The sequence below is a fragment of the Monodon monoceros genome, unplaced genomic scaffold (assembly GCF_005190385.1).
Source record: "Monodon monoceros isolate NGI ecotype Baffin Bay Population unplaced genomic scaffold, NGI_Narwhal_1 Super_Scaffold_21, whole genome shotgun sequence".
Lineage (NCBI taxonomy): Eukaryota > Metazoa > Chordata > Mammalia > Artiodactyla > Monodontidae > Monodon > Monodon monoceros.
In genome coordinates, this window is record NW_021703778.1 from 162,843,149 (window position 1) to 162,855,603 (window position 12,455).

Genomic DNA, 12,455 nt, shown 5'->3' on the forward strand with positions numbered 1-12,455 from the left:
ATTTTTTAAAAAAACGTAAAGTATCTCATTAGTAACTTTTTATATTGATTACAAATGAAATGATGATAGTTTGGCTATATTGGGTTAAAGAGGACATATGAAAGTTAATTTCACCTGTTTCTTTTTAGTTTAAAAAAACCCAAAAATGTGGCTACTAGAAAATTTGCCACGACACAGGTGGCTCTCCTGTTGGACGGCGCTGCTCTGGAGCTAGTCAGTCTGGGTTTGAATCCTGGCTCAACCACTTGCCATCTGGGCCACGTTGGGTTGAAGTACTGACCTTTTCAAAGCCTCAGTCCATGCATCCGTAAAAAGGGAACAACAACCAGACCTACTGCACGTAACCCCACAACGGTTAAATGATTTCATTTGTGTAAAGGGCTCTTAGATGCAAGCCCAGCACCAACCATGATCATATGTGCATCTTGTCTCTGAGAACTGAAAGATTCAATGACTTTTTTTTCTTTTTCTTTTTTTTTAAGTTTTCTTACTCTTTAAAAAAATTTTTTTTAATTAAAAAAAATTTTTAGGGCTTCCCTGGTGGCGCAGTGGTTGAGAGTCCGCCTGCCGATGCAGGGGACACGGGTTCGTGCCCCGGTCCAGGAAGATCCCACATGCCGTGGAGCGGCTGGGCCCATGAGCCATGGCCGCTGTACCTGCGCATCCGGAGCCTGTGCTCCGCAACGGGAGAGGCCACAGCAGTGAGAGGCCCGCGTACCGCGAAAAAAAAAAATTTTTTTTAAATATTTATTTATTTATTTATTTGGTTGCGCCAGGTCTTAGTTGTGGCAGGCGGGTTCCTTAGTTGTGGCTCGCCAGCTCCTTAGTTGCAGCAATGCGCTCCTTAGTTGTAGCACGTGGGCTCCTTAGTTGTGGCATGGGAACTCTTAGTTGTGGCATGCATGTGGGATCTAGTTCCCTGAGCAGGGATCAAACCCGGGCCCCCTGCATTGGGAGCATGGAGCCTTATCCACCGCACCACCAGGGAAGTCCCTAAAATTATTTATTTATTTATTTTTGCTGCACCGCACAGCTTGCAGGATCTTAGTTCCCCAACCAGGGATTGAACCCGGATCCTCAGCAGTGAAAGCGTGCAGTCCTCACCACCAAACCACCAGGGAATTCCCTCAATGACTTTTTAAATAACAACTTTATTAAGGTATCATTCACATACCATCAAAGTCAACCTTTTAAAATATACAATTCAGTGGTTTCTAGTATGTTCACAAACTCATGCAACCATCACCACTATCAAATTCCAGAACATTTTCATCACCCCCAAAAGAGACCCATACCCATTAGCAGTCATTCCCTCTGCCCAGACCTTGGCAACTACTAATCTACATTCTGTTTCTCTAGATTTCCCTATGCTAGCCTTTCATATATAAGTGGAATCCTATGGTCCTTTGTGACTGGCTTCTCTCACTTAGCATAACGTTTTACGGTTCAGCCATGTTGAAGCATGTATACAGTACCTTGCTGTTTTTTGTGGCCAAATGTACGGATGGACTACATTTTGTTTATCCATTTATCAGTTGATGGACACTCGGCCTGTTTCCACTTTTTGGTGAACGTGAACAAAACTGCTCTCATCATCTGAGTACAAGTTTTATTAGGGGGACACGTGTTTATTTATTTATTTTAGTACATGCCTAAAGAGTGAAACGCTGGGTCATATGGTCACTGTGTGTTGAAACTTTCGAAGAACTGCCAGACTGTTTTCCGAAGCGGCTGCACCATTTTACGTTCTCACCTGGAGGCTGCATTTTTAATGTATTTACGAATATAGATTCTTTCCGCTCTGATTTCTGCCAGGCTGATTTGCTGGGAATGCCAGGAAAGATGAGGAGAAAGGGGTAAGGGCACAGCAGCAGGGCAGAGGCGTGGAGGGCAAAGAGGCCTCACGATGCTTTGACCAGAGTCCCGTCTGCACCTCAACTTGCTGCGTGGCCTCGGGCGAGTCACCTCCTCTCTTCAAGTCTCAGTTTCCTTATTTATAAAATGAAGGCATTAGACCAGTGGGTCTCAACTGGGGACATTTGGCACAGGCTGGAGACAACTTTGGTCGTGACAGTGGGTTGGGTGATGCTCCTGGTATCTAGAGGGCAGAGGTCAAGGATGCCGGTAAACATCCTGCAATGTGCAGGACAGCCCCCCAACAATAAAGAATTACCTGGACCCAGGTGTCAATAGTGCCAAGGTTGAGAAACCCTGCATCAGACTGAGGTGACCCCGGATGGGCCACTTTGAGAAACTGACAAAATGTTTTCCAAAATGGCTGCACCATTTTATAATCCACCCAGCAACGTGGGAGGGTTCCCATTTCTCCATATCCTCACCAACGCACTTATTTTTGCCAACCTAATAGGAACATAACTGGCTTTTTTAAAAGCCTGTTCTAGTAACAATGTCCAGGATTGTTTACAGAATGCCAGTGTCATAAAGGAAACGATTAGTCATTTTCTTACCTGGTGCCTATAATTATACCAGCCATTTGATCCTGCGACGATCACCACCCAGTGCTTGCCTCCGTCCTCAGGATCGTCCACGGGAATAGCACCAGCTCCCAGGGCCAAGCTGAGCAACACAGCGACTTCCCAAATCATTCTGCGCCTTGGAGTTCCACTGTAGAAATCTGGGAAGAAAAAGGCTGAGTCAAGCAAGAAAGGAATGACATGAACAGAAGAACATGACTGGCCCCTAGGCAAAGATCACAGCAAATGGGTCAAAAAGATAAGACGACTTAGTCTCAGACACAACAAGCTAAGGATAAAAATGATGACAGAGCAGAATTTTATTCTTAGCTCTGCGGCCCTTTCCCCCGGGGGGAGCAGGGGGCTGCCCATAGCTCCCAACCTTCACTGTGGGTTGAAGTTATGAGTATAAACCAAAGAATATTGAGAAAGCTCTTGGGGCAACCTTTTAAAGTTTTTGTCACAACTTGGAATATGGCAGACAAAATTCATCAACAAACTTAACTGTGTTGGAGAAACGCCTACCACATACTATGAACTATTTGTAAGAAAATAGACATATAATGTGTGCATAGCAAAATGTGGAAGGCAGACAGAATTTAATAGCAGTTATTCTTGGTAGGTGGAATTAAGGATGATCTTTATTTTTGTCTCTTTTACTACAATTAATATATATTAATTATACAATAAAGTCTGTAAAAATTCAACATACATTCAATATAAACACGGGGGGTGGGGCAATTTACGTTTGTGAGTTATCTGGATAAGCTACAGTCTAACACTGGCAGCCCAAATGAATGTCTTTGCATAACACAATCCATTTACATTATTCTGTACAAGAGGCAGGGCAAATATTTTAATCCTTGTTTTACAGGATGGGGAGGTTGAAGCACGAAAGAAGTGACTTGCCCAATATCTACAGACAGTCAGCTCTGGGCAGAGATCAGAACCAATGCCTTCTGAATTCCTGGTCCAGCCTTTCTGCTACACGGTTCTGCATCTCAAGACTTTATTCTTAATGAAGTACATGCCCAATTTTATACTTCATTGCCAAAACTTTGAAGGGCTTTAAAGCACAAAAAGCAAGACCGAGGCCACTTGGCATTACTCAGACAAGTATGTTATCTTACTGCCCTGTGTCCTGACTATGTTATTTTAAAAAACAGCCTTCCTGTGACAGAAGCCAGGCCTCTCACTCTGAGACAAGAGGCAAAACAGTCTTTGAGCATCTCAGTCTGCTCTGAGCTATAGAAACTCAGAGCAGAGCAAAGTCTAGGAGGCTAACCTCTGCCTCCGACGCCTTTTGACGAAACAGCGCTCATTCACTCATTCACTAATTTATTCACTCATTCATTCACCCATTGGGCCAGAGTCTCCTGAATTCCAACCCTGCCAAACAAAGTGCTGGGTGCCAGGAACGCAGCAGGGACAGGACAAAGCCTCTGTCCTCACGGGCCGCACAGCCAGCTGAGGCATGAGCCACGTCTAAGCCTACGAGACCATCCTCAGCGCCTGTGCCGGACACCGTGCTGAAACAAAATGATGGAGGATTTCCCCCCAAGTGAAGGAACAGGAAGCCCTGAGTCTGGTAAAAGTTTAAAAAAGTAAAAGCACCTTGGGCCAGCACTTCTCCAACTTGACTCTCCGCCGAGATCACCTGGGGGGCTTGTTAGAAGGCCAATTCTGATTCAGTAGGCCTGGGCAGGGCCTGAGACCCTGCACTTCTGACAAGATCTGGGTGATGCCCAGGACAACACTTGGACTCACAGCAGGCCTCTTCCTTAACCCTGGCAGGCTCTAGTCGGCTCCGCCCAGAAGCCTGGCATCCCCGTCAAGAAACCACACTACTCTATCCCCTGGATAACTTCTCCCAAGAACTCAGTTCTTAATGTGTAAGAATTAAGAATCTGAGTTGGTGCTAGATCCAGGTTTCTTTAGCTCCACTGCAAGGTCATGGATGCACGGGTAACTACAATAACATGCCCCAGGTTTGTTTTCAAGATTGTCTTGAAACGGTCAAGGTGCGTAACAGATGAGGGCAGTGGACTGCCCAGGCTGCCCCAACACTGGAACCTGCTGGTCTGTTAATACGTTAGCGTGTATCGGAGGATGCTCTCCCAAGTCCACTCGACCTGCCCGGGGCTCACCATGGGGCAATAAAAGGTGAAGTTATACAAATGTATGAAGCAGCAGCAGTGAGGTCAGGCAAGAGACAGCCAAACTCCCGTCCCCAGAGCTCTGCAGTGGCCTCCAAACGGGAGGGGAGGTGTGCCAGTGACTGCTGAGGTCCTCCAACCAGCAGCCTCCCGGCTGCAGCCAAGCCTCCCAGGAAGCCGTCCCATGCGGTAGGGGTTGGCAAACTCTTTCTGTAAAGGGTTGGAAAGTAAGTATTTTCAGTTTTGCAGGTCACATCATTTCCATCACAACTCTTCAATTCCCACTGTATCACGAAAGCAGCCAGAGACAATACGGAAACCAGTAGACATGGCTACGTTCCGGTAAAACTGAAACAACAGGGAGCCAGAATGTGCTCTCAGCCCACATGACTGGTACAGCCTGGGGTCTTTTATCATCTTGCATCGACAATCATGAAACAGGCTCTCTGGTTTGCACACCATTCTCTTCTGAGTTTTGATCATGCGACTTAATCCCGAAGGGGCTCATTCCTCTGGAGACACTGGCATGTGACCTTTCCCCCTCTTTTTTTTTTTTCCTCTGCCTCACAGCATGCAGGATCTTAGTTCCCCTGACCAGGGATCGAACTTGTGGCCCCTGCAGTGGAAGCATGGATCCTTACCCACTGGACCACGAGGGAAGTCCTCCCCCTTCATACTGAAATAAAATACTAAAATTGAATGGTTGCCTGACTGTGAACAACAGAATAGACATCACCAGCTCAAATGCCTAAATTAGCAAACAAAAAACACCACCAGGTTAGTTTTACAAGTTCCAGTTTACCTTTCATTCTTCTACTAAAATACTAGCAAGTTACTCCTCGGTGAGGCAAAGTACCTTATCCATACACAAGTGATATTTTCATGGTTAACATTTGGCTATGGTTCCTGTCTATCTTCTTTCTTTTCTTCTTTTTATAAACACAGAGTTGTGGTTCCTTGAACACAATGCCAAGTTAAAAGCCTCACAGGGACTTCGCTGGTGGCGCAGTGGTTAAGAATCCGCCTGCCAATGCAGGTGACACGAGTTCGAGCCCTGGTCAGGGAAGATCCCACATGTCGCAGAGCAACTAAGCCCGTGCGCCACAACTACTGAGCCTGTGCTCTAGAGCGCACACACCACAACTACTGAGCCCGCACGCCTAGAGCCTGCGCTCCAACAAGAGAAGCCACCGCAATGAGAATCCCACACACCGTAACGAAGAGTAGCCCCCCGCTTGCCGCAACTGGAGAAAGCCTGAGTGCAGCATCGAAGACCCAACGCAGCCAAAAATAAATCAATAAAATAAATTTTTAAAATAAATAAAAGCCTCACAGTGTGACACTGATTGGGAAATGCAGCTTAAAAAAACATACTAATGCTATTCTGGGAAACATATCAGGGCCTGGGGCAAAGGAAAGATGTGAAAGTAATATAATCCTTCCATTGCCCTCAGCAATGAATACATCTCAAAGCAACAGGTCTCAGACAGCAATTTCCTGGTCAGCAATATTCTTGACAAAGTCAAAACATGAAAACAAAGTCATAATCTTGCAGCATACCTATTATTCTTGTTTCATCAGAGTGAAAAGTTCATGAGGAAAAAGTAAATGATCCCTGCTAAACGAGCCCTTGGTGATTGCCCTTTGCTCGTGGTCTTCCATGGCACCAGTCACACAGGCGTTGTCATCTACTTCTTCCTGTCTACCCACCCACCCATCCAACAAACATGGCCTGAGCACCCACCAGGTGCTCACAGGCACTGAACAGGGCGCCAAACACATGAAACCCTTCGCAGAGCTGACATTCTAACAGGAAGAGACAGACCATTCAAACGCAGAGGTTGTCCGGTGGTGATGAGTGCTGGGGAAGAAATAAAGGCAGGGGAGGCAGTCCCAGTGGGAGTGGCAGGTATCATTTTCAAAAGGGGGAGATTTTTTTTTTTTTTTTTTGCTGTACGCAGGCCTCTCACTGTTGTGGCCTCTCCCGTTGCGGAGCACAGGCTCCGGACGCGCAGGCTCAGCGGCCATGGCTCACGGGCCCAGCCGCTCCGCGGCATGTGGGATCTTCCCGGATCGGGGCACGAACCCGCGTCCCCTGCATCGGCAGGCAGACTCTCAACCACTGCGCCACCAGGGAAGCCCGGGGGAGATTTTAAGAAGGTAAGGGAGCCCGCCTGTGTGTAGCAGCAAAACCCTGGAAGCAACATAAATGGTCATCTACAGGAGCCTGCCTAGTTAAATCAATTATGATACATCCTTATAATGGGATACAGTGACGCCTTTAAAAGAGGAAGGCAGTTTTTAACGTGCCAAGCGTGGAAAGACCTCCAAGGGGATGGTTAGGGGTATGTGTTCAGTCTGCTAACTGTTTGCAGGGAGAAAATGACCCAGGTAGTTTTTGCTCTAACCAGGGGCGGGACGGAAGTTTCCCCAAGAGTGCTGTGTTGCTGCACACGGTGGGAGAGTGGGATATGTATGTGTCTATGAGCCATGCAGTGTGTGAGGCACTTTACCATCTTCACAACAGCCTGTGAGCAGTCTCATTACTCCCTTCAGCTGAGACAGACTCGCAGAGGTGGAGAAACTAGGTAGACAGTGGCACTGCTGGGTGACACACAGATCTCATTCCAAAGATTGCTTCTTCCACTACACCACCTCGCTTGTCACAAAAAAAGCACTGTTTATGTGAACACCTGGGAGACCCTGCAACCACAGATGGGAGTGCTACACCCCACACCCCAGGGCCTCCAAGTTTCCCCCAGTAGCAGGATACCCACAGTATTCTTCACCACCCTATTTTAAAGCGCTTGTTGGTAATCGGTTATAAAGAGCTCTTAGAAGAAGAACCCGTCAAAGGAGAACCTGAAACACACAAAGTCAAAGTCAATGGACAAACCTTTACAAATGAATTTCAGGAGCCTCCAAGGACAGGTCCTCACTGGTTCCACTGGTCCTGCGACCCTCTCAGGCTACAGGGCTACATGAGGTCAGCGATTCAATTGAAGGACTCCACTTGACTTCAGGAAGTGTACCATCAAGTGGGGTTTATCCATTTGGGAGGTTTGGGACAGAATGCCCATTCTAGATCAACTGGTACCAGCAATGCAAGTAATAGGCTACCGTTAGAGGACCATCTAAATAGCAGCATCAAGTTCAACTCCATGTCTGACACCAAAGCCCACACCTTAACCACCATTATGACCTCCCACCATCAGCCCTGTACTTGCTACTTGCTCTGGGTTAGAGACAGCGAAACATCAAAGCCAGGAGAAGCAGCTGGACAGACAATGGTATATGTGAAGAGCCTTCCAAACCTACAGGTTTTTGATTCTGCTCTCTGTTCCCTGGGGGCTTACAACAAAATCATCATGCAAGTGGTCCCTGGCTGACAACATGCAAGAGAGACAAGGACACATGACAAGGACCCCTCCTTCACCAAACTTAAATCAAGCTCCTCTGAGCCCTCTTCCCGACTAGACCTTGGCCTGCTGAGCCCAGGTTTAGCAAGAATCCTGCAAGAACCTCCCATCTTTGACATCTAATCAAGCTCCTCTTAGTAATTTTTCAGCCACTGACCCTCCCACTCTGCCTATTGGTGATAAGTCTCAGCTGTCCTTGATGTATGTGGAGTTGAACTCAGTTCTATACTGAAGTCTCTCTCTTCTAATGCAACTGCTGGAATAAAACCCATCTTGCCATTTTTTAACAAATGTCAGGCGCAATTACTCTTTAATATCGGACAGGTAGTTACCAAGTCAAGGGAGACCCTCTCTGGGCCTTAACTGTCCATCTGTGAAATGAGACGGTAGAACTAAACTATTAAGGGCCCATTAAGTTCTCAAATCCTTTGATTTCCTGTTTCAAGAGTGAAATAAAAAAATAATAATCCAAATAGGTCTTATGTCAAATCTCAAACAAAATATGGATTTTGTTCAAGTTAGTTAATCAAACTTTTTTCCATAGGGAAAATTTCTGATTCAGTGGCAAAGCAGATTCTAGATTAGAGCATGTTCTTCAAGGTTATCTAATTCTGATTCTATGGAAATTTTTTTCACAACTCTGTAAACCATGGATACTAGCAATGCTAGTAATTCATGTCTAAAGACATGCAAATGAATTCTATCAAGTGAAGGTTCAAGTGACTCCCCTAGTGAAAGAAAGAAGCCAGGCTTCACAATGCACATTTCAATATTTCTAATCTATAAATGTACTTTGGAATCTCCTTTGAACTGGTTGGAATACCTCACTGAATCTCCTCATTAATAAGTTAAATACAATTTTTAACACTTGTTCATTTTTATATCTGTATAAAATTATGACTTTACTTTTTAAAATTTATATTTTAACATTACAAAAGGTACTAGCAGCTATATCATATTTCAAAATATACTCAAGAAAGCATTATTTATTTTTTTAATTTTTTACATCAAAGATTTTTTTTTTGACATCTTTATTGGAGTATAATTGCTTTACAATGGTGTGTTAGTTTCTGCTTTATAACAAAGTGAATCAGCTATACATATACATATATCCCCATATCTCCTCCCTCTTGCGTCTCCCTCCCACCCTCCCTATCCCACCCGTCTAGGTGGTCACAAAGCACCAAGCTGATCTCCCTGTGCTATGCGGCTGCTTCCCACTAGCTATCTATTTTACATTTGGCAGTGTATATATGTCAATGCCACTCTCTCACTTCATCCCAGCTTACCCTTCCCCCTCCCTACATTTTTTAAATCTACTAATGATTAGAATTAGGAATCTAGCAAAGTTAAATTTGACCAATGGTTGATGGTTTTTCCACAGTTTTATTTTCACTGCTTTTATTGGCACTTGAATTCCTTTTTTTGAATTTCTTCCAAATTACTATATTTTGAAACCTGGGATTAATAATAGTTTGTAGTCTTTTCCCAAAATCAATGAACATGACTTTTATAGCCAGGTGTTAATTATTAAGTTTAATTTTGCTATAATTTATATTTTACAAAATTGAAGGATACACATTAAGCTACAGAAATGTACAAAGTATAACATAAAATACCTGTTACCATCATCCAGATCATCAACTGTTAATATTCTGTAAATCCGTTAACCCTTTCCCCGTAAACAAAACATTACAGAAAAAATAGTCCCCCATGTCCTGTCCCATTCTCCCCATACCACAAGGTAACCACTACCGTAAGTTATTTCATTCCAATCAATTTATTATACTTTAAAATATATATATCCACTTTATAAACATTCCCCTACTAACAGACATTTAGGCTGTTTCAATTTTTTTACTATTACAAACAATGTTGCAAAAACATTCTTATACTCATCTCCTTGTATACAAATGTCTCTTTCTCTAAGGTACTTTAGGAGTAGAACCACTGAGTCTTAAGATATACCTATTTGGGGGCTTCCCTGGTGGTGCAGTGGTTAAGAATCTGCCTGCCAATGCAGGAGACACAAGTTCGAGCCCTGGTCCGGGAAGATCCCACACGCCGCGGAGCAACTAAGTTTGTGCGCCACAACTACTAAGCCTGCACTCTAGAGCCCGTGAGCCACAACTATCGAGCCTGCATGCTGCAACTACTGAAGCCTGTGCACCTAGAGCCCGTGCTCCACACAAGAGAAGCCACCGCAATGAGAAGCCCGCTCACCGCAACGAAGAGAAGCCCCCGCTCGCCGCAACTAGAGAAAGCCCACATGCAGCAATGAAAACCCAACGCAGCCAAAAATAAAATTAAAAAAAAAAAAAGATATACCTATTTTGCTAGCAGCTGTACTGTTCTAAGATACTCTTCCAAATTTCTATCATCTCTCGAGAGTATCAAACTTCATAATTCCTAATCTGATAGATATAAAGTGATCTAATTATGGGGTTTAATTTGTGTCTCCTGGATTACAGGAAAATTCAAGTCTTATATGTTTAACCATTCAGATTTCAACATCCTCAACATATGTGATAATTTCCCCATCCTAAACTGGGATTCGAATTTTGGTCTACAAAGCAATGTCTGCAGTTTAAGGGGGGAAAAAAATGCGGGTTATTTCCTAAAAAGATAGTCATAGGTGGAAAACTCAAGAGACAGCATTCGCTTCAGTATATTTTTACTGAACAATACTGGGTATGGTGTTCACCTCCTTAACAGTTCACAACCCTTTTTTCATCTTCTCTCCCTTCCCGCTGCAACTGTCTTTAAAACCCTCAGCAATTCTCCTGGGAATTACTGCAACGAGCTCCCTGGTGTGGCCTCTCTCCAACACCTTTCCACATTACAGAGTATCTAAGATACACATCTACTAAATTCGGCTTCCAGGGCTTTCAGGACAAAATCCAAATCTCTTACAGCAGCACAGGAGGTCCTGCCAAGACGTGCCTCTCTGTTCTCCACTATCCACATGAAATCCCTTGCTCCAACCAGGCTCCGGGACTCCAGGTCCAAAATTGGTGCTCTTTCCCTGTCTTCATCATGCTGTTTCCCAGGCGAAACGCTCTTCTCCTACATCTCATTAGCTCCTGCCCGTCCCTCAAGCTCCATTCAATCATTCCCTTCTCTGCAAAGTTCTATCTCTTCCCACAAGTCAGGGTTAGATGCTGCCCCTTGAACACTGGAATGGTTCATGGTAGACTGCCTCTCCCCTTTACGAAATAATCCCTGCTCAAAAAGCTTAGTAAGGCTCAATATATGTTTGCTAACTAATGCAGCCCTGGAGTAAAGAAAGCGGGGCTACTCCACTCACTACATACCACAGGGCAACTCTCAAATCCTGGGCATTTATTTTCACCTCTCAAACGAAGCATATGACACAAAGTTCCTTCTCCCAGCCCCCAGATTCTGCAGTTCTTGGCACTGAATAACACATGTGGGTATAACCTCAACTCTAAGAGTTAGGAGAGGGGACCAAATCCAGGTAACTTTCACTTCCATTGTTGATGTGAATCATCCTGTAACTCCCACCAGCTCAAGCCTCTGAGAAGTAGAGCTTTCCTGATTTCTCAGGAAGGATGTTTTTATACGTCTGGGTATATTAGTTGTGGTGGTTAACATAACCCCTTCCCCCTTGGACTACTGAGAACTAACTGGAAACTGATGCAATCCTCTGCATTACGAGCCTCAACAGCTTGACCTGCTTCTAGATTGTGAAGATGGGAACCAGGCCCCAGACACCTCCCGGCACTCTCTGGCTATGAGACCTTAGTAAATGTGCTCTCGTCTCGGGTCTGTTTCTCTCTGAGCTCGGAGGGGCCTGGGTCTCCAGCCAGAGCACGCGTAACAGAAGGAGCCCCACCCTGCCAACCAACAACCCCACAGCATGGCAGGCTGAGAGGTCGCAGCGTTTCCCTCGGGATTCATCGTTTGCAGAAACTCCCTTTCGGTGGGTGAGAAATGGATTACTCAGAAAAGGCCGGAGAAACTGAAAATCCCTGCCTTGAAGCCAAGAGCTGCGGCAGATGGGTGGCCCTGGTCCGGGGCTTGGGACCCGGCCGCAGTCCCCTGCCAGGAATCACGGTTACCTGCGGTGGGACCGTGGGAACTCCTCGCAACGCGCCGCCTCCAACCAGCCACCTTCCGACGGTAGCCCTGCAGTGATTGCAGAGCCGCGTCCTCGCTCTCCGCTTTGAGGGTCTGCTGCGCCGTGGTGATTGGCGGAGCTTCGGGGCGGGGCGTCTTAGAAAGCCAATGGGAAGCGGGAAAGCGGCCGGAGAGTCGCAGGGACTACGAGTCCCAGCGTGCACCCGCCGGGCCTTCTGAGCTCCGAGGCTAAAGAAACCCAGGGAGGCGGGTACGCAGTGAGCTAGGGCTGGGTGGGTGGGGACGGGGGTCCTGGAGTGCGTGGG

At 45.7% G+C, this 12,455-nt stretch overlaps 1 protein-coding gene across 1 annotated transcript in view; it reads right to left on the reverse strand.

Annotated features, from left to right (window-relative positions):
* The window catches only part of LGMN (legumain), a 36,448-nt gene extending 24,200 nt beyond the window's left edge, over positions 1-12,248 (reverse strand). Inside the window, exons 1-2 of the mRNA XM_029238710.1 lie at positions 12,132-12,248; positions 2,469-2,635 (exon numbers count right to left, since the gene is read on the reverse strand). Of these exons, the coding sequence (XP_029094543.1) occupies positions 2,469-2,606 (138 nt within the window). The 5' untranslated portion in view covers positions 2,607-2,635; positions 12,132-12,248. The remainder of the gene's footprint in view (positions 1-2,468; positions 2,636-12,131) is intronic.
* Between the last annotated feature and the right edge of the window lie 207 nt (positions 12,249-12,455).